Consider the following 23,752-nt stretch of genomic DNA (forward strand, 5'->3'; position numbering starts at 1 on the left):
ACAATTGCACCCAAAACCATAAGATACCTAGGAATCAATCTAACCAAAGAGGCAAAGGATCTGTACTCAGAAAACTATAAAATACTCATGAAAAAAATTGAGGAAGACACAAAGAAATGGAAAAACGTTCCATGCTCATGGATCAGAAGAACAAATATTGTGAAGATGTCAATGCTACCTAGAGCAATCTACACATTCAATGCAATCCCCATCAAAATACCATCCACTTTTTTCAAAGAAATGGAATAAATAATCCTAAAATTTGTATGGAACCAGAAAAGCACCCGCATAGCCAGAGGAATGTTGAAAATGAAAAGAAAAGCTGGCGGCATCACAATTCCGGACTTCCAGCTCTATTACAAAGCTGTCATCATCAAGACAGTATGGTACTGGCACAAAAATAGGCACATAGATCAATGGAACAGAATAGAGAGCCCAGAAATGGACCCTCAACTCTATGGTCAACTCACATTTGACAAAGCAGGAAAGAATGTCCAATGGAAAAAAGACAGTCTCTTTGACAAATGGTGTTGGGAAAATTGGATAGCCACATGCAGAAGAATGAAACTGGACCATTTATTACAGCACACACAAAAATAGACTCCAAATGGTTGAAAGACCTCAGTGTGAGACAGGAGTCCATCAAAATCCTAAAGGAGAACACAGGCAGCAACCTGTTCAACCTCAGCCGCAGTAACTTCTTCCTAGAAACATTGCCAAAGGCAAGGGAAGCAAGGGCAAAAATGAACTATTGGGACTTCATCAAGATAAAAAACTTTTGCAAAGCAAAGGAAACAGTCATCAAAACCAAAAGACAACTGACAGAATGGGAGAAGATATTTGCAAATGACATATCAGATAAAGGGCTAGTATCCAAAATCTATAAAGAACTTCTTAAACTCAACACCCAAAGAACAAAGAATCCAATCAAGAAATGGGCAGAAGACATGAACAGACATTTTTCCAAAGAAGACATCCAAATGGCCAATAGACACATGAAAAAGTGCTCAATATCGCTCGGCATCAGGGAAATCCAAATCAAAACCTCAATGAGATACCACCTCACACCAGTGAGAATGGCTAAAATTAACAAGTCAGGAAACGACAGATGTTGGCGGGGATGCGGAGAAAGGGGAACCCTCCCACAGTGTTGGTGGGAATGCAAGCTGGTGCAGCCACTCTGGAAAACAGTATGGAGGTTCCTCAAAAAGTTGAAAATAGAGAGCTACCATATGATCCAGCAATTGCACTACTGGGTATTTACCCCAAAGATACAAAAGTAGGGATCCGAAAGGATACGTGCACCCCGATTTTATAGCACCATACATAGTTTTTTAAGGAACACACCAAGGACATACATTGTAGTTTTAGAATAATGTCGTGTTAATTGTCCACAGGGTGGCAGATGGATGATGCTAATTTGGTCCCTTAGTAATACCTATTGGAAGGCTAGATAGAATCTAAAAAAAATCCTCTAGGGATTTTATCAAATTTATGGATTTCTTCTCCCTGTAAGGGATAAAGGGGAGAAGTATAAATGTCCCAGATACAAGTACAAATGATTGAATTTGGTATTTAAAATATAAATTATTTAATGAATCAGGAGGGACTGCTGGTGAGAACTGTGCCTTGAGAACACACAGAAAAATGCTAAGTGACCATATGATAAAAGTAGAACTACCTTTGTCTCAAGAAGCAAGAGTCACAGACTCAGATAATCTCTATTGTTAGAACCCTTTCCCCATTTCTTGATTTTTAACAGGGAATCCTTCTTTAAGACAGGAAAATTTCGTACAGAGTGGTTAAGTAACACGTTAAAGGATACACAGCACAGAAATTAAAAAGTCAAGATTCAAACACCAGTGAGTTTAAGTAAAAGCCTGTGATCTTAACATCATTCATTTGCACCTGAAATTGGCATATGGGTTGGAAGTAATTTAAAACATTTAAATTTGAATAGGAAAAAATAAAATAAAATCAGTTCAAAAGCTTAAGAATCAGTTATTGGGCAAATGCAAAGGTAGAAGTCTGAACATTTTAATAAAACCTATTTGGAACAGAAAGATTGTTCACTGAGGACATTAGATAATCCAACTTGTCACCAGAGAAGACATCACAAAGACCAGTTTAAAGACTGGTTGTACTGGAGGGTGTCTTTAACTCATAAACTTAAATAATTAGTATGTTGAGGAGACAGTATGTTACCTTATGATTCCAAATTATATCATGTTATACAATAAGCTCCACATGGGCAAGCATGTTGGTTAAAAAAATCTTTAATTTCACAAAAAGATCAATTCACTGAAATAAACAACTATATTATAATCAACCCCAAGATTACTCTGCAATCCTAATATCTATAATTTATTCATTTATTCAACTGATCTCCAAAATATTTTTCTTCTTGTCTCAAATTTTTAACAATCATTCCTGTCCTTCACAAGTAGAAGCTCTCCTTGATTCTACTTGCATTGCGAAATAGAAGAAATCAGAGGAGAACTTACTTGTATAGCCTATGCTCTGCTTTACTTCCTGCTATAGTAAATGAACTAGCCATGCAAACTCAAATAAATCAACCTCTTTTCTTCTAAATTTTCTCTGCTCTCTGTCTCTATCAAAGGTCATCTTCTGGAAGAAGTTTCCCATTTTGTATCCATTATCAATTTATGCTTTGTGTAAATTATTCCCTTTATCATATCTGCAATATCCTACAACAAAAAACATTGATATCATACCCTTTTCTAGCCACTGCTCCATTTATCTGCTCTTATTAAAAATTGTACTTACACTCTAGTCATCTTGTCCACTTTCTCCCCTTCTATTTACTCTGAATCCTCTTGGAGAGCACAACTTCATTGGAATTGCTTTTATTAAGGTCATAATTGATCTTTGTGTTGACAAATACAGTGGCCAATCAAAACTCTCATTGTAATCTGACAAGAAACAGCATCTAGTGCATTTGATTACACTCCAGTTTTGAAGTTTCCTCACTTCTGAGATGTTACTTCTTACATCATCAATCACTGTCTCTTATCACACTTTCTTTTTTTTTTTTTTTTTTAAAGATTTTATTTTTTATTTATTCATGAGAGACAGAGAGAGAGAGAGAGGTAGAGGGAGAAGCAGGCTCCCAAGGAGCAGGGAGCCCGATGTGGGACTCGATCCCAGGACCCCGGGATCATGACCTGAGCCGAAGGCAGACACTTAACCATCTGAGCCACCCAGGCGCCCTCTTATCACACTTTCTTTCCAGCTGAACAGCCTCCTTAGTCTTAAATCTTTACTCTTACCTAAGTTTCAACTAATCCTATGCTTTTAAGTATTCTTTCTACTCTGAAGACTACCAAATTTAAAACTTCAGCCCTTACCTCCAACCTGAACCCCAATTGGCTTCATATATCTAATAGAAATTTCAAAAGTTTCTTAACAACTAAATTCTTGATTTCTCCTACTCAATCCTGCCATTCTGAAAGTTTTCAAATCTCAGAAATCTTAGTTTCCTTTCCCTTGAGGTCAATCGACTTATCTTTCATTTCACTTTCTTTCCTAATAGTCATCCTTCCCACGAGCTAAATCCTCTTGTGCAACTACCTGACTCAATCCTTCTTTCTTCTCATTTGAAGATTCCTAAATTGTTTTCCTGCATACAATCTAGTTCCCTGTTCTATATACCACACTATAGACATAGGGTGGAAGTGTGCATAAAATAGTGCATATAAAAATGTACAACTTATCAAGTTATGTCTATACAGAAAATTCTTCAAAAGCTTTCCATCTCACTCCAAACAACCCTGAACTACATCCAAGTCCTGTTGGTGAATCACAGAATTGGGCAATGTAAATTTTCTTCCCATAGATGTCACCTTTCCTAGAATTCTGCTATTAAAATAACATGGAAAAAGGCACAGCAGTTCTCTTTGATGTTAAATATTAGAGTCTATCCCTTTTGAGTAGGTATGCAATGCTTGGACATTCAATATTCAGTCAGTTTAGCTCACTCACTATTTACTGTGGCCTAGTATTTGACAGTCACTATTTTTAGAATAAGTGCTATGAAAATGATCATAGAGGTTAAAATCCTCTGAGGCAAAGCCAATAGAGATCTGATTAAAACTGTGTGATTTCTATCCTTTGTCACTTGTGATTGGTATTATGTTACTTTATTGATACAAAAATAATCACATTGGCAACAAAATTTGTTAGCTTTGAAAGGTGTTCCTGGGTTAAGTGTGAAAAGGAATCAGCAAAGATTTCCTGTGAACTCTAAGATACACTTTTTTCCCCTTTATTTAGTCTGAGAGACAAGAACCAGCATCAGATGAATTCTTTAACCTATGTAATAATATCTTATTGTTGATAGGTAGCCAAAATGTATCTGCATAACTAATGAAAAATCTTTGGTTCTCACCCCTGGTAACAAGAAACCAGGCATGGTAAATCCTTTTAATTGCCAATTTTAAGTAATCTTTGACAGCTGACTAAATAGTCACCTTTGAAACAGGACAATAGACAATGTTCTTAGGAAGATCTATTGTCAGTTTATTGAATCCTTAAGCATCACTTGTGGATACTTTTTGAGCAGATGAGTATTGTGAAAATACCTTTTTAAATGCTCCCATGACATCCTTGTTTCTGAGACTGTAGATAAGAGGATTGAGCATGGGTGTGACAATGGTATAGAAGGCTGACACTACCTTGTCCTGCTCAGGAGTGTGAAAAGACTGGGGCAGAACATAAGTGTAGAAGGCAGCCCCATAGAAAATGCTGACTACAGTCAAGTGGGAAGAACAAGTGGTAAAGGCTTTCTTCCAGCCTTCAGCAGAGTGCATTCGGTGGACAGTTAACAAGATGAGAGAATAGGAGGTTGAGATGATAGAGATAGGGATGAGCAACATAAGTACACAACAGATGTACATTAGGGTTTCATACAAGGAGGTGTCAGCACAGGCTAGTCTGAGAACTGCAGGGATCTCACAGAAAAAATGGTTGATACTTCGGGAGCCACAGTAGGGGACATTCATGGTGATGGGGGTGAGCAGAAAGCCATCCAGGGACCCACCAAACCAGGCACCAGCAGCCAGCAGGAGACACACCCTGCGGTTCATCAGGACTGGATACCTAAGAGGGTTACAGACAGCCACATAGCGGTCATAGGCCATGAGGCCCAAGAGGAAGAACTCTGAGCCAATCATGGTCAAGTAGAGGAAGATCTGGATGCCACAACCTACAAAGGAAATGGTCTTCTCTTTAGAAACCATGTCGACCAGAAGTTTTGGGACAGTTGTACAAATGAAAAGGGTGTCCATGATGGACAGCTGACTAAGCAGGAAATACATAGGAGTATGGAGATGGGAGTCCACCTGAATCAAGAATATCATGACCAAATTTGCAGTTACAGCCACCACAAAAATAGCAAAAATAATAGCAAAGACAATCCCTGTAGCTTTATTGTTCACCAGAAGCCCCAGGAGGATAAAGTCAGAGGATAAAGTTATATTCTTCATTGACATTGCTGATGGCAGCTCCAGCAGAGCAGAAAGCCACAAAGACCAGGAAGGAAAAGGAGAGAAGACTCTTTCAGTATGGATGAAACTTATAATGGAGATGACACCTCAGAGAGTACTGATTGGGCTGAAATTTTCCAAGGCAAAATGCTAGAGAAAAATGAACAGACCAAGAGACACATCTTAAGTTAGAAACTGTAGATCTATTTCTCTTTGTTGGAGAACAATACATTTTATATTGTATTTATGTTCATGCAACAATACATAGATTATGCTAACTGCATAAAAAAGCTGGTATTTGCTATACATGGGTTAGAGTTTAACTATATCTTTCCTATTCACTCTCTGCATTTCTGGCATCCAGAACATCGTCCAGTCTATGGTAGAGCTAAGTCAATACTGGTTGGGGTAAAGTCTCTTTGATTCACTGATTATTTGAATGGCCAAATGTGAGCAAAAGGAATAACTTAGGAAGTGTAGAATGTAAAGAAAAAAACAAAAACAAAAAACAACAACAAAAAAACACCTTCTATGAGTCTCCTCTATTCTCATTATTTTACCTCTGACACTTTTGGTCACCAAATTTGTGAGGGTTTATTCCCCATAATAAGCAATGTCCAACTCTCCAGACAACCAGCTAGGTATCCTACAATATAATACAGTACTTATACTACCTACATAGAGATAGCTTAATATCTCACTGGTTAAGGGCTTAGTTCCACAAGACTGCTCCCCAAATCAGATACCAATTGCCAAATAGAGCTTATCACTTGGGTGATCTGAACCACTGGCTATAAACAGAAGGTTTTCATGACTCCCTCCCTGGGTTCAATTAATTTTCTAGAGTGGAAAATATTTTAATTACTAAATTGACTAGTATATAACTAAGGAACAACCAGGTAGAGGAGATATATAAGTTAAGATGTTCAGGAAAAGCTCAGGAGGTTCATTGTCCTCTCTGGATGTACCATCCTCTTGGCAATTCCATATGTTCAGAAGCTCTCTGAACCCCATCCTTTTAGATTTTTATGGATGCTTGATTATTTTGGCATGTTTGATTAAATCATTGGCCATCAGTGACTAATGAAACCTCTAGATCCTCTCCTTGGAGATCTGAAAGGTAGAGGTTTAAAAACTGCAAATCTTTAATTATGGTTAGTTTCCTGGCAACCAGCTCTGATTCTTAGGAGATTTCAATAAGTCACCTCATTAGCATAAACTCAGGTGTGGTAGGAGGGCCTTTTTATGAATAACACAAGATATCTGCATAGCTATTTCCATTTAGGAAATTCAGAGGGTTTTAGGACCTCTATGCCAGGAATATGAAAAAAAAAAACTTAGTTATGCATCACAACATCACAAAGGGTTAGGACATTGGGGCGCCTGGGTGGCTTAGTTGGTTAAGCCACTGCCTTCGGCTCAGGTCATGATCCTGGAGTCCCGGGATCGAGTCCCACATCAGACTCCCTGCCAGCGGGGAGTCTGCTTCTCCCTCTGACCCTCCCCCCCTCATGCTCTCTCTCTCTATCTAATTCTCTCTCTCTCAAATAAATAAATAAAAAATCTTATTAAACAACAACAACAACAACAACAACAACAAAGGGTTAGGACATTTGTTTGTATTTCATATATGAAATGTTCCAGCCATATTTAATCCAGGTTATTCTGGTAGCTTTCCTGCTATCTCCCTGCTCTTTCTTTTTTGTCTATTTTTAATCTAACCTCAGCAGAGTATAGTGATCTTAAAAATCTATATCAGAGGAGCACCTGGGTGGTTCAGTTGGTTAAGCATCTGCCCTCTGCTCAGGTCATGATCCCAGGGTCCTGGGAGTGAGCCCTGCATCAGGCTCCCTGCCCAGCAGGAAACCTGCTTCTCCCTTTCCCTCTGCCAATTCCCCTGCTTGTGTGTGCTCTCTCTCTGTTAAATAAATAAATAAAATCATTAAAAAAATCTGTATCAAAGCAGGTCAACTCCTGCTCAAAGCTCTATTATGAAACTTCATATTTCACTTCAAGGCCCACCAAATTGTAACACTTTAATCCTTTGAAATCATTTTCTGCTGCCTCCAGTGCATTTGCCCTGGTACTGTAAATCCCATATGGCTTCCCCTCTAATCCTTTGTCCCCACTCCGGGTGTGCCTCCAGTCTACAGCTTTTGTCTCTGCTGTGACCCAGGCCTGGGTTTCCTGCCCACATCTGTGACTGACACCCTCACATCATTCAGGCCTTTGCTTCAAGCCCACAGTCTCAGAGGGGCCTATTCTTATAGGTCTTGGTGACTATTGTTCTTATATTCCTTCACACCACTTAACATATATATTTATTTCATTTTGTGTTAGTCTCCTGTCACTGACAGAGTCCCAATATGAGTAAAGCAATTTGCCTATTTTGTTTACTATGTGCTTCCAGAATATAAAAGAATGCCTGGAACATGGTAAATACTTATTGAATATTTAAATAAATTATTGTTAAACATATATTGTTTACTAAAACGCAAATTGCTTTTTCTTTTTGCTCTTTAAGTGATTCATTTCTTGTAGAATGTCTTTAAAATCCACATGAATATGATCTATAAAATATGCTAAAGGAAAATTGAAAAAAATTAAATGCCAGGCCCTTGTGTTTATCTTCAAAACAAAATGAAATTCCCATAAGATTGGATTTACCCACATTTTCTAATACTTAGTTCTAGGAAACAAAAATATTTCACAAGTTTCCAGGATAAAACAACAATACTAATCTTAATCATTGAGATTTCACATATACAAATTTGAGATAATCACTGTCATTGACTTAAAATCAATATACTAATTTGGACACAGTCAGATGTCAGTATAAATTTTCAGCACACAAGGGACTCACCACTTTCTCTCCTTTCTGAATCTGCCCATATTGTATTGGCACTTCATTCATTGTGTCTCAATTATTGTGTAAAAGATAACTGTATCTGCAGATGTTATTATCCATCTGGAGATTGTATTGTGGGTGTTAATAACATAATTTGAACTTACCCTAGATCACACAGGCAAAAGGACAAAAATCATTGTGAATGTTTTTTCTTATCAGTAAGTTACATCTGCCTTCTATTATCAGGAAAAAAATGTGTCTTAAAACATGTTTCTATAAATTTTGTATTTTATTAAACTTAACAAAGCTATGATATATTTAAATTAGTGATAAATAAAACCAATTGTACTAAGCAGAATAATGTCCTCACCCCACTCAAGGATGCCTATGTCCTAATTCCAAGACGATGAATATGTTCCCTTATTTGGCAAAACAGATTTTGCAGATGTGATTAAGAGGAGATTATTCTGGAGGTGCCTGGTTGGCTCAGTAGGTTAAGCATTCAACTCTTGATATCAGCTCAGGTCTTGATCTCAGGGTGGTGAATTCAACCCCTGTATTGGGCTCCACACTGGGCGTGGAGCCTACTTTAAAAGAGAGAGAGAGATATTATTCTGGAATGTCCTGTTGTGCTCAATGTAAATACAAGGGTCCTTATAAGAGGGAGGCAGAGATCAGAGGAGATGTGTTATTATGAACAGAAATCCAAGTGATTCAAACACTGGCTTTGAAGATGAAGAGGACCATGATGCAAGGAATTGAGTGGTCTCTTGAATCTGAAAAATGGTAAAAAAAAAAAAAAAAAAGGTTTCTCCTCCAAGGCCTTCAGAAATGAGTACAACCGTCCTTGATTTTAGCTTATTATGACCACTTTTTGACTTGTGACCTCCAGAATTGAAAGATAATAAATTTGTGTCATTTAAAGTTAGTGGTAATTTGATACAGCAGCCACACCAATAAAGAATTTTATTAGCTTTTTAACAAGTATAATTGAGGCATGTTGCTAATAACAAATTAGCCAGTACCCATGCAGTGCTTACACTGTGCAGTCATCTCTCCACGTGCTCTAGTGTTTTGATGTAGTCAATTTTTACAGCACCTCTATGGGATCAGTTACTATAATTATCACTATTTTTCAGTTGAAGAAACTGAGGCACAGGGAGGGCAAGTGGCAGATCTGGGCCTGGTTCAAGAAGCAGGACTTTGTTTTTCATACTCTCCAGTTACACTCAAGTGACCCTAAATGTACAATATCCTTTTAATCATCTGTTAAATTTACAGTTGTCCAAGACAAGTCATATTAATACAAGCTGCAAAACCATAATCACATTAAAAAGGTTTTGGATTTCTGGTCAAAGTTTTCAACAAAGTTACAAAGTAAGAAATGAAGTTTATTATTTCCCAAAATACAAAGTGCTCTCTAACTCCTGGGCAATCTCTAAGAATCACATGTTTGCCTATAGATGTCTGATTTCCTATTTTGACATCCACCAGAGGGTGGGGGGGAGGGAAAAAAAGAAAAAGCAAAAAAAGCCCTCACCGAATGTAACCTGGGAACGATCCTCCAAACACCAGACTCACAATTCTTACTGCTGAATATTCACTGCTGAGGGCAACTCCTTATCTCCAAGCAGACATAATAATGTCCATCCAATAGTCCCACTCCCAGTCCATCCCCAGTATAACCATCATTACATATGCAGCTCTGTAAAAATGACACTATATTTCCTTTTGAAGATCCACATTTGAAAGAAATCCTCCATAATGTGAGTCAGGGGAAAGTGGCAGAGTTAACTCCTAAATAAATGACTTATGAGGACAAGAAAATTAAAATTGAATGAAGAATAAACAACAAAAACATTTCAAAAATTACATGAAAGTGTGAACCCAAATTAACTCATTGTGGCATATACTGAAATGTTACTAGAGAAATCTTATTGATGATTTACAAATCTAAAACCATGAGTTAAATTATCAAGTTTTTAAAACATAATTTCCTTCTTCTACTGTACATATATATATATATTTTTAGATACAGATCTTCCTAAATTGGGAGGATAATTTTTTAAAACATTCACCTTGGTCTTGTTTGCAATAGTGGGAAAGCAAAAGAAATATAAACATCTGCAATTGGACACATAAAAAATAATTTATATTTTAATATTAGAGTTCATAATAGAATTTCAAGCAACCATTGGGATGTAAGGTGGATCTATAATCATGAGCATGGTATGACAGTTTTGTTGTATTTTTTAAAATTTTATTATGTTATGTTAATCACCATACATTATATCATTAGTTTTTGATGTAGTGTTCCATTATTCATTGTTTGCATATAACACCCAGTGCTCCATTCAATATGTGCCCTCTTTAATACCCATTACCGGGCTAAATCATCCTCCCACCCCCCCCTCTAGAACTCTCAGTTTGTTTCTCAGAGTCCATCGTCTCTCATGGTTCGTCTCCCCCTCTGATTTCTCCCACTTCTTTTTATCCTTCCTACTATTTCCTTTTTTTTTTTTTTAACATATAATGTATTATTTGTTTCAGAGATACAGTGAAAAAGGTGGCACATTACAATTTCCTTATCATATATATGTATATATATCAATAATATATATGTGATAAGTAGATACATATTTATATATACATAGATAGTTTAATATATATATATACACATGCATATATGGAATTATGAAATAAATCCAAGTTTTCACTGATGGTGGAGATTCAAGTGACATCTGTTTCTTCTGGATGATATTGTTTGTCTTCCTACAAGTATAGATGATATGTGTAAAAAGAAATTACTTTAAGTCAAAGGATAAGCTTCTTATTCAAAACTTGACAATTAACTACTGGGTATTTACCCCAAAGATACAAAAGTAGGGATCCGAAAGGGTATGTGCACCCCGATGTTTATAGCAGCAATGTCCACAATAGCCAAACTGTGGAAAGAGCCAAGATGTCCATCGACAGATGAATGGATAAAGAAGATGTGGTATATATATACAATGGAATATTATGCAGCCATCAAAAGGAATGAGATCTTGCCATTTGCAACGATGTGGATGGAACTGGAGGGTATTATGTTGAGCGAAATAAGTCAAACAGAGAAAGACATGTATCATATGATCTCACTGATATGAGGAATTCTTAATCTCAGGAAACAAACTGAGGGTTGCTGGAGTGGGGGATGGGGTGGGAGGGATGGGGTGACTGGGTGATAGACACTGGGGAGGGTATATGCTCTGGTAAGCGCTGTGAATTGTGCAAGACTGTTGACTCTCAGATCTGTACCTCTGAAACAAATAATGCAATATATGTTAAGAAAAAAGAGAAGAAGAAGAAGAAGGTAGCGGGAGGGGAAGAATGAAGCGGGGGAAATCGGAGGGGTAGATGAACCATGAGAGATGATGGACTCTGAAAAACAAACTGAGGGTTCTAGAGGGGAGGGGGGTGGGAGGATGGGTTAGTCTGGTGATGGGTATTGAGGAGGGCACATTCTGCATGGAGCACTGGGTGTTATGCACAAACAATGAATCATGGAACACTACATCTAAAACTAATGATGTAATGTATGGGGATTAACATAAGAATAAAAAAATAAAAATAAAATAAAATAAAAACTTGGGCAATTAATACATATAATTTTCCATATCTCTCAGTCTTTAACTATTAGGGGATGACTGAGCTGGCATGAACCTACACCAGAACCCTGCCTGCATCTGCTCCCAAATTTGAAAACAAAATTCATCAAATTCCTCCCAACTGTTAAACCTTCTACTATAAGACGCCACCTGAAATAAATCTTATGGTCTTAAAATATGCATGTTAGTCATTGTAAGCTAAATTCAGAGGGACTTACTAACATACACACATCAAAAAGTCAGAAAATATAAAGTTTTAAATAAATAAAGTATTAGAAAATTTAAAAATTATCAAAGAAAGGAGAGATACAAAAGAATGCCACAAAATAATTGAGACTTAGCATTGGTATAAACAACAGCAGTTTGCTAGTTTAAATTCCCCAGTTTTCTAAAATCACTTCAAACTTTAAGATGTCACCTTATCCATTACTTCTGATGCAGTTTAATCTGATCCTTAGACAAAATCTGTATGTCAATGGCCTGGGTGAAAATCCAGGGTCTGCCCCTTAGTAGCCATATGACACCAGGGAAGTCACTCTTCAAGTTCCTCACCGCCCAAAAGGGCATCAGAGTAGCCCCTGTCCTCAGGATTATTGTGGAGTCTGTGTAAGGCTCTTATAACAGTACTGGGCACCTAATAATGCTATCAAAGTATTGATTATAAAATTGTAGGATATCCCCTTACTAAATCAAATAACTCTCTAGTTTGGCAATTGTGGTGAGAGAACAGGCCTCAGAGTAAGAAAACAATGTTAATTTCTGAATTTTAAAATTGCCAGTATATAACCTTGTTTTCATCACTTAAATCACTTTACTCTAATTTTCCCTATATTTAAGGCAAACATGATAGTAAAAGTGATTGTAAATTATATAAATTTTAGATTATAAATTTAAGATTATAAGACCATTTTATTATTTATTTATTTATAATATTCATTTAGCCAACATATAGTACATCATTAGTTTTTGATGTAGTAATGAATCATTAAATGCTACATCAAGAGCATTTATTTTTAATAAAACAATAGCATTAGACCAGTTATCTCTCTTGATACTGGTCTTGCCACTTAATATATACACAGCATATAATCTTATTCTTACAAATACTCACACATTTTTACAATCATATGCAGGCAGCTCTGAGCTTGGTTAAATATATATATAAATATATATTTTAATCTTAATTTTTTTTTCTCATGAAAGAAGTTTCCCCCACTATTTATCTCTGGAGGCAAAAAAGTGGCTGTCTCTACTGCTGTTTCATCAACTCTGCAGAAGCTAATTTCCAGAGACATAGATTTCAAATATGTTTCCTGATTTTATCTTTCTAAGTTTATTGGATATTTATTAAAATCACCACTCATTTCAGTTAAACACTGGAAATTCAGGAGAAGAACAATTTTGATATCAGCTGAAATATGTAATCCTAAACCTCATTTTAACATCAAAGTTTTCAATTAATATGGAAGGAAGCATCTTTTTGTCTCCACAACTGAGCAAATGCCTACCTATGACACATACCTCCTGTTTGCTCAAAAGGAAAATGATTATCTGTGACAAATATAGCAAAAGTCAGCTATGTTTTCTTTGCAGGAGCTACAACTTTAAAGTATTTAAACAGAAATGACATCAAAATTGATGATGTTGGAAAGAATTTAGGTATGAATCTTTTGCTTCCACCTTCATCCTTGACATGTAATTAAATGTGAACTTATAAAACACACCTAATTCCATTGATCTACAGTTTCTACTACAACTCTTCAAGCTTGAGATTCCCAGGAGAAAGGGAAAAATTACAAAAAAAAGTTTTATTTTTTTTAAATTTTTATTTAAGCAATCTCTGCACTCAATGTGGGGCTCAAACTCATGACCCTGAGATCAAGAGTCACATGCTCTTCCAACTGAGTCAGCCAGGTGACCCTAAACCCAAGTATTTTTGAGTACTAATCATTCTGAAATAAAACAGTGTTCATTTATTCAACTATTTTTAGCACATTTTCTGTATCAGGGATACTTCTTGGAGCTTGGGGTACATCATAGATCAAAATGAAGATCCTTGCCCTTTCTTATGTAATGAATAAAATTGATATAATAGAATAAACTTAAAATCTAATCAAAGAAAATTAAATAAAGCAATGCAGGATAACCAAAAGTTGATGCTATAGGTATGGATTTATCACCTTTATGTCCTTAATTAACTGTGGAAACCAAGGAGATCTAGTAGAATGGAAATCTTAAATATTTTCTTAAAAATTAAGTCTTTGGGATTTTGAAAGGAAAAATCCCAAGATGTTTGCTAAATATTTGGCAAGACCATGGTAGGTATGTGGTATGCAGGTTTAACACAATTTATACTTAACACAATACCAACTGAAAAAATACTAGCTGTATATTATGAATCAGCATTTTGTTTTAGTCAAATGACATTTCAAGGCTATGAAATTATCCATCACATTTGTCCTGCCTCATGAAAATAACTTCTGTATAGTCAGTATCTGAAGTTTTGAACATCTATTTCACACTGTCATCAGACCTATTAGCAGGACTTTTTCCAAAGTGAAGAATCTGACTTGGCAAGGATGTACTGTCACTTTCTAGGCAAAAGACATCTATATTCATTTCTTCACATTAAATAATTTCTAAATATTTTTAGTTTTTCTTACCACTCCTTTATGTCTAAAAGCTTCCTGGGTATCTAATAAAACATTTAATAATTAAATTTTATACCACCTATTATTTCAATTTTTACATTATATGAATATACATTTTAAATTTTGTATAAGTAAAATAAATATATGGAAGCAAGAGTTCAATTAATTTTATGTTCGTATCTCTCACCTGTAGAAAGACACCAGAGTGGGCATGACTGCCCTTCAACATGCATCACCAGGTCTTTGGTAGACCAGCCTAGCTGGTATCCAGCAGAAAATAAACATGGGTTTTATCAACATGTCACTCTCAGAGGAATTTTTTTCCCAGTTTATCACTAGGATTAATAAGCTGGAAGCTGCTCATTGTACCACATGCTTCTCTTCTTTGGAAATTGTTTATCAATTAATGACAAGATTTGGCATAAAAACACAAGAAAAAACTCAGAGAACATGGTTCTGAGGCTCCCATCTGACCCTTGCTAGTGAGAGGCAATACTTTCTTTGCTCTGAACATCAGCTTCCCCAACTCACATGGGACTAATCACTTCTGTAAATACCAGTAGAACTTTGGGCAAATCAGAATCAAAACCAGATAATACATTTAAATATGATTTGGAAATTGGAGAATTTTTCCTTCACTTTTAACACATAATATAAAACAATATCTGGTTTGTGCAAGTATACAGTTGGTAATTTAAAAATCAGTTTAAACTTATTATAATATATAATTTTATTTCCCTAGTTAATAGAATGTTTTTAATAAAGAGGAAAATTTAGTTACCATAAATTATCTAATATAGGAATTTGTTAACATTACTGGGGAACATCCTTGGGCCTCCCTTTTAAGTGAGGGAAAGGATATCCACCATATGTCTAAAGTGATTTTTAAATTATTATATTAAAATATACAACAGAAAATTACAAAAATTAGAAGAGGCATGATTGACAAATCATCACAGAGTAAACACAGAAATGTGTCACCATTTAGGTGGGGCTGTAGCCTCAGGAAAGGTCCAGTACATCATTTAAGAAAATAAACCTTATTAGACTCATTGAAGTGAAAAGGCAGTAAAGACTAGAAGTGTCTAGTACTTCAAATGTGAAGATGTTACATGTAGACATCAAGAAACATAAAGATTCATGGAATCATCATACTACAATAAGAACATAATAGTTTTTTAGTACAACTTCACAGAAATGGAGATCCCTGATTTATCCAATAAATAATTCAAAATAGTTCTTATAAAGTCTCCTTGAGTCAAAAGAAACACAGAAAAATGATTCAATAAAATCAGGAAAACAATACACAAACAAAATGAGTTCTTCAGAAATAGAAGTTATAGAAAAGAACCAAAAAAAATTTGTAGATCTGAAGAATACAAATGAATGAAATTAAAAATTCAAAAGGGAATATTAATAGCAGACTTGATCAAACAGAGAACTTATGAGCCAAAGACAGATTATTTGAAATTATCCAGCTAGAATAGAAAAAAAAAAAAAAAAGAATGACAAAAAGTGAAGACATCCTATGTGAATTATAAGAAATCATCAACTGACAAAAAAATCTATGCAGTCTTTTGAGTTCCAGAATGAAAATAAAGATAGAGGGGCAGGAAACTTAACCCAAGTTCATGAAGCTCATGAGTCCCCAAGCTTATTATTTAGTAACTTAAATAATAAATTATTACTTAACTTATAATAAAACTGTTAAAATCAAACACAGAGTAAATTTTAAAAGCTGTAAGAGAAAAAAAAAAAACATACAAGGAATCCTCATCAGTGTATATTTTAGCAGAAAACTTGCAGGCCAGATAAAGTAATATATCCAAAGTGCTGAAAGGAAAAAAATAAACCAAACCAAACCAAAACAAAACAACTGCTAACCAAGAATACTTTAACAACCAAATGTGTTTTTCAAAAATGACTGAGAGATAAAGACTTAACAAGATAAAAAAAATAAGTTCAGGGAGTTCTTTATCACTAGCCCTGCCTTACAAGAAAAGCTGGAAAGGACATCTTCAAGTTTAAATAAAAGAACACTAATAAGAAACTTGAAAACATTTGGAAAAATAAAAGTCAGTTTTAAAGATAATTGCAGGGGCTCCTGGGTGGCTCAGTTGTTTGGGTGACCAACTCTTGGTTTCAGCTCAGGTCATGATCTCAGGGTCATGATCTCAGGGTCAGGAGATTGGCCTGTACTGGGCTTCGTGCTCAGTGGGAAGTCTGCTTGAGGGTCTCTTCCTCTCCCTCTCCCTCTCCCTCTGCCCCTCCCCAACTCATGCATGTGTGCTCTCTCTCTCTCAAATAAATAAATAAATTTAAAAAAAATAAAGATAATTCTATATTCAAAGTATTCTAATATTGTAATATAATGGTGTGTTATTAAGTCTACTATAAAAGTTAAAGAAAAATATTTAAAAATAAATAAAACTACTATAACTTGATAACAAATACATAACATAAAAAGGTACATTGTGATATCAAATGCATAATATATGGCAAACGAGAATAAGGTAAAGTATTTCTATGCAATCCAAGATAAGTTGTTATTACCTTAACATAGACTGATATAACTATAGGATGTTTATGTAAGTCTCAAGGTAAACACAAAGCAAAAATTTATAGTTGATGAACAAAAACAAAAAAAAGTGAACCAAAGCAAACCACTATGGAGAATCATCCTTCACAAAGATGGAAAGAGAAGAAAGTACAAAGAAAACACAAATCAGGAGAAAGCAATTAATAAGATAACATTAATAAGACTTTATCTATAAACAATCATTTTATTTTATTTTTTTAAGATTTTGTTTTATTTATTTGACAGAGAGAGACACAGCAAAAGAGGGAACACAAGCAGGGGGAGTGGGAGAGGGAGAAGCAGGCTTCCTCCTGAGCAGGGAGCCCGATGTGGGGCTCGATCCCAGGACCCTGGGATCATGACCTGAGCCGAAGGCAGACGCTTAACAACTGAGCCACCCAGGCACCCTATAAATAATTATTTTAAGTATAAATGGATAAAATTGTCTGATAAGCATGGAGTGGCTAAATGGACAAGAAAAATAGATTAAGCAATATTGTGCCTACAAAAGACTCACTTCAGCTTTAAGAAAACATGTTGGTTCACAGTGAAGGGAAAGAAAAAGTTATTCCATGCAAATGGAAACCAAAAGAGAGCAGGGGAAGCTATAATCATATTAGTCAAAATAGATTCTAAGTCAAAACTGTATAAAGACACACAAAAGGTCAATGTAAAATATAAAGGAAATAATGCATCAATACTATATAACAATGGTAAAGATATATACACCCAACATTGGAGTAACCAAATATATTAAGTAAGTTCTAAGAGATAAAGAGAGAAATAGACAATAATACAATAATAGTAATAGACTTCAATAGAAACATTGTCAAGACAGAAAATCACTATGGAAATACTGGGCTTAAACTATGCTGTAGAACAAAATAACTCAGCAGACAAATCTATCACAATCCATCCACAGTAGCAGAATACACATTCTTCTCAAACACATGCAAAACATTTTCCAGTTTGTATCATATATTAATTCACAAGCATGTCTTACCAAATTTAAGAAGATTAAAATCATAACAAGTATTACTTCTGACCACTATGGTATGAAAATAGAAATCAGCAATATTAAGAAAGCTGGAAAATCTACAAATATGTGAAAACTAAACAACATGCTAACAAAAATCAAGGGACAAAAGAAGAAATCACAAATAAGTGAAACCATACGATAATTGACTTTTTCTGCTTGACTTATTTCACTTAGCATAATCTCCTCCAGTCCCACCCATGTTGATGTAAAAGTTGGGTATTCATCCTTTCTGATGGCTGAGTAATATTCCATTGTATATATGGACCACATCCTCTTTATCCATTCATCTGTTGAAGGGCATCTCGGCTCTCTCCACAGTTTGGCTATTGCGGACATTGCTGCTATGAACATTGGGGTGCATATGGACCTTCTTTTCAGTACATCTGTGTCTTTGGGGTAAATACCCAGGAGTGCAATTGCTGGGTCATAGGGTAGCTCTATTTTTAATTTTCTGAAGCACCCCCTCACTGTTTTCCAAAGTGACTGTACCAACTTGCAGTCCCACCAAAACTGTAAGAGGGTTCCCCTTTCTCCACAACCTCTCCAACATTTGTTGTTTCTTGCCTTGTCAATTTTTGCCATTCTAACTGGTGTTAGGTGGTATCCCAATATGGTTTTGATTTGAATTTCCCTGATGGCTAATGATGATGAACATTTTTTCATGTGTCTGCTAGCCATTTGTATGTCTTCTTTGGAGAAGTGTCTGTTCATGTCTTCTGCCCAATTATTGATTATGTGTTTTTTGGGTGTTGAGTTTGAGAAGTTCTTCATAGATCTTAGATACCAGCCCTTTATCTGTAGTGTCATTTGCAAATATCTTCTCCCATTCTGTGGGTTGCTTCTTTGTTTTGTTGACTATTTCCTTTGCTGTACAGAAGCTTTTTATCTTGGTGAAGTCCCAAAAGTTCATTTTTGCTTTTGATTCACTTGCCTTTGGAGATGTATCTTGTCAAAGAGGTTACTGCCTATCTTCTCCTCTAGGATTCTGATGGATTCCTGTCTCACATTGAGGTCTTTCATCCATTTTGAGCTTATCTTTTTGTACGGTATTAGAGAACGGTCGAGTTTCATTCTTCTGCATGTGGCTGTCCAATTTTCCCAGCACCATTTATTGAAGAGACTGTCTTTTTCCATTGCATATTTTTTCCTGCTTTGTTGAAAATTATTTGACCATAGAGTTGAGGGTCCATATCTAGGTTCTCTATTCTGTTCCATTGGTCTATGTGTCTGTTTTTGTGCCAGTACCATGCTGTCTTGGTGATCACTGCTTTGTAATATAGCATGAAATGGGCAACGTGATGGCCCCAGCTTTGTTTTTCTTTTTCAACATTTCCTTGGTGATTCAGGGTCTTTTTTGATTCCATACAAATTTTAGGATTGTTTGTTCCAGCACTTTGAAAAATGTCATTGGACTTTTGAATGAGATGGCATTGAAGGTATAGATTGCTCTGGGTAACATAGACGTTTTAACAATGTTTATTCTTCTGATCCATGAGCATGGAATGTTTTTCCATCTTCTTGTGTCTTCTTCAATTTATTTCATGAGTGTCCTGTAGTTCCTAGAATATAGATCCTTTACCTCTTTGGTTAGGTTTATTCCGAGAGATCTTATGGTTTTTGGTGCTATTGTAAATAGAATCGTTTCTCTAATTTCTCTTTCTACAGTGGCATTATTAGTGTATAAAAAGCAACTGATTTCTGTGCATTGATTTTGTATCCTGCCACATTTGTGGAACATAAGGAATAGCATGGAGGACATTAGGAGACAGAAAGGAAAGATGAAGGGGGAGAAATCGGAGAAAGAGATGAACCATGAGAGACTATGGACTCTGAGAAACAAACTGAGGACTTTAGAGGGGAGGGGCATGGGGGGGGTAGGTTAGCCTGGTGATGGGTATTAAGGAGGACATGTACTGCATGGAGCACTGTGTGTTATATGAAAACAATGAATCATGGATCACTACATCAAAAAATAATGATGTATTGTATGGTGACTAACATAACATAATAAAATAAAATTATTTAAAAAAGAAATAAAATGTGAAATCAAAGAATATCTCAAAACAAGTGAAAGTGGAAATACGACATACCCAAACCCATGGGACCTTTCAAAAGAAACATAAGGGACATTTATAGCAATAAATTCATATATTAAGATGTTATAGAGAGCGATGTAACTAAGATGGCAACACAAGTTATTTCCAATTTGCTTCTTTTCACAAGAACAAGGAAAAACTATTCATGGGGAAGACACCACTGAGAAAATCTTACAACATGGGAGAGAAGCTAAAGTATCCCCCTGTACCGCAGAGACAGGGGAAAACTACATTAGAAGGGTAGGAGAAGCAGCTACATTCTGACTGCATTGCTCCTCACCCAGGTCAGTACAGTACTTCACTGAGAGCTCCCCTGAATCTATTGTCCTCCAGTAGGAAAAGAGAGTGAAGGACTGACACCCAGCTCTCCAGTCTTGTAGGTCGTTTTTGGGGATCTTTCACACTGGTCTTGCACCACAGGGATTGCAGGGGAAACTATGGGGCTTGATTACTGGAAATCTGATTGTGATGGAGAAGCATGGAGGACTAACAACAACCAGTACTCAGGTACTAGCACACCAATTCTTACCTGCTATGCTCAAGTAGAAGTCCCAACCACCAGTTATGTTCATCTGGAGAGACAAGATGGTGGTACAGCCTAACCAGGGAACTAACTGGGGTACAGGTCTACCTGATTCAGGACCTCAGATAATAGCCTTTCTCGATCTGGGGCCTGGTCTGACCCCACCAAAGCCAATTAGCTGAGTCACAGCCTGGCCCATTTCTGAGTATAGCTCCTGGGCCTGCCTGACCAGAAAGCCTGGCTGGAACACCTTAAAACTGCATAGCTCAGCAACATTCAAGCAGAGAGTATGGTAGGTAGAACTGATATTCACAGAGTAAAGCCAGTGGCACCATTCAACCAAGGAACTTGGAGAGTGATTTGGCTTGAGTCAAGACCACAAACAAAGAGTCTTTGGGATCCATAAGTCATTTCTCTCACCCTGTCCAGTGAGGAGAAGTAATTTATAGCCTCACCCATTGCTGAGTATAGCCCTATACACCTCCAGACTAGAAAGCCTGAGTGGGAACATTTAGGAAGCCACTTAGACCTGGTCTTCCCATGCTGCTCTTGCAGAGGAACTAAATTTAGTCTCACCCACCAATGAATGTAGCTCCAGTCTTCACCCAAGCAGAAAGATAGGCTAGAACATCTGAAAAACTGTGTAACCCAAAATATTTGAGCAGAGAGTATAATAGGGAGAGATGATTATCCTGACAACAGATTCAGTGGTCCCACTTGGCCAGGGTATTTGGAGGGATGTATCACCTTTAGTCAAGACAACAAAGAGCCTTGGCAGCCTTGGAGGCAGTTTTCATGCTCTACCTGTTTAGGAATTTGATTTAAAGCCCAACCCACTTCTGAAAATAGCCTGCAGTACACCTGACCAGGGAACTTAAGGAAAGTACATGGAAAGTTACTTAGCCCATCCAACATCCTTGCTTAGAAGGCAAATTGAACTCAGAACAGAGCCTGTGGCTTTTACTATCTTCAAGACAAAACCCTAAGTTCTACCTGCCAGGAATTTTGTTGTACAGTCTTGATTTACTTACATCTCCATACAACAGCCATGTAGGCCTTGGGTTCCATTTCAGTGTTCCACCAGCTAGTCATAGCCCTGACTATTGGTGAATATAGAACCAAGTTCCCAAGTCCAGTAATGCTGACCAGAAAACAAGACCACCACTGAACCCATTCTACAGCCTTGCTAGATGGGAATCCAATAAGCAATCCTATCCATCTGTTCTCAACAGCAACACCCGACCACTGTTCTTAAAGTGCAGGAAGCAGCCTTTCCCCAGAATAGACCCTGATAGCAAGCCCTACCCACCCAAGAATGTTACTAGCAGAATTGTCCAAAAATCCAAACTGAGTTGACTGCAGAAAAACTGTCTCTGCCAAAGTGAATCTGCAAAGTCTGGAAAAAGAGACTACTTAATTACATGCAGATATTAACATCAGAAATCAAGTGTCATAAAAAATCAACAATCATGAAAAATCAGGTAATTATGACATCACCAAAAACCAAACCAAAACAAAACAAAAATCATGGGCGCCTGGGTGGCTCAGTTGGTTAAGCAACTGCCTTCGGCTCAGGTCATGATCCTGGAGTCCCAGGATCGAGTCCCGCATTGGGCTACCTGCTCAGCAGGGAGTCTGCTTCTCCTTCTCCCGCTCCCCCCTCTTGTGTTCTCTCTCTCACTCTCTCTCTCAAATAAATAAATAAAATATTTTTAAAAAGGAATAAAAAAAGACAAGAATAATAAAAAAAGATAAAGCCTAAAGAACTTATGAGACACAGTCAAAAGAAATAATATCAACATTATGGGAATTCCAGTAGGAAAAGAGTAATAGAAAGAAATAGAAAGTATATTTAAATCAACAATGGCTGAAAATTTCCAAAATCTAAGGAGATAAATGGACACCCAGATCCATGGGGCCAAAGAAGTTGAACACAAAGATGGCAACACCAAGACAGAAATAAACAAAATGGAAAGCAGAAAAACAATAGAAAAGATGAGCAAAACTAAGAGTTGATTCTTTGAGTAGATAAGCAAAATTGACAAATCTTTAGCTAGATTAATCAAGGAAATAAAAGAAATGACCCAGATCAACACAATTATAAATTGAAGCAGAGACTTTACAACTAATTCCACAGAAATGCAAAAGATCATAAGGATCATAGGTGAAGGGAGGGAAAAATGAATAGGAAGAAATCATAGAGGGAGACGAACCATGAGAGACTCTTGACCCAGGAAACAAACTAAGAGTTGTGGAAAGGGAAGTGGCAGGGGGATGGGGTAACAGGGTGATGGGCATTATGGAGGGCACATGATGTGATGAGCATTGAGTGTTATACACAACTAATGAATCATTAAACACTACATCAAAACCTAATGATGTACTATATGTTGCCTAAGTGAATTTAAATAAAAAAATAAATAAAATGAATCAACAACAACAAAAAAGATAGTAAGAATCTACCATGAACAGCTATACACCAACAAATAGGATAACCTAGAGGGAATTGAAAATGTATTAGAAACATACAAAATATCAAGGCTTAATCATAAAGAAATAGAAATTGTGAATGTTAAAATTACTAGTAAGGAGATTAAATTTGTGATAAAATATTTCCAGTGAAAAAAATTCCAGGACCAGATAGTTTCATAGGTGAATTTTACTAAATATTTAAAGAAGAATTCATGCTAATCCTTCTCAAACTTTTCCAAAAAAATTGAAGAGGAAGGAACACACCCAAAATTATTTTATGAGGCTAGCATTACCCTGATACGAAAGTCAGAAAAGAATATTATCAGAAAAGAACTACAGGCCAATATCCCTGATATATATAAATGCAAAATTTGTCAATAAAATACAGCAAGCA

At 36.3% G+C, this 23,752-nt stretch overlaps 1 protein-coding gene across 1 annotated transcript; it reads right to left on the reverse strand.

Moving 5' to 3' along the window:
* Positions 1–4,547: 4,547 nt before the first annotated feature.
* Positions 4,548–5,847, reverse strand: LOC118026483 (olfactory receptor 2T11). The gene has a single exon (XM_035029340.1). It carries the CDS (start codon positions 5,508–5,510, stop codon positions 4,551–4,553), a length of 960 nt encoding a protein of 319 aa, XP_034885231.1. The 5' UTR covers positions 5,511–5,847; the 3' UTR covers positions 4,548–4,550.
* Positions 5,848–23,752: the final 17,905 nt, after the last annotated feature.

Source organism: Mirounga leonina, unplaced genomic scaffold (genome assembly GCF_011800145.1).
Source record: "Mirounga leonina isolate KUSES-001 unplaced genomic scaffold, KU_Mleo_1.0 Mir_239, whole genome shotgun sequence".
Lineage (NCBI taxonomy): Eukaryota > Metazoa > Chordata > Mammalia > Carnivora > Phocidae > Mirounga > Mirounga leonina.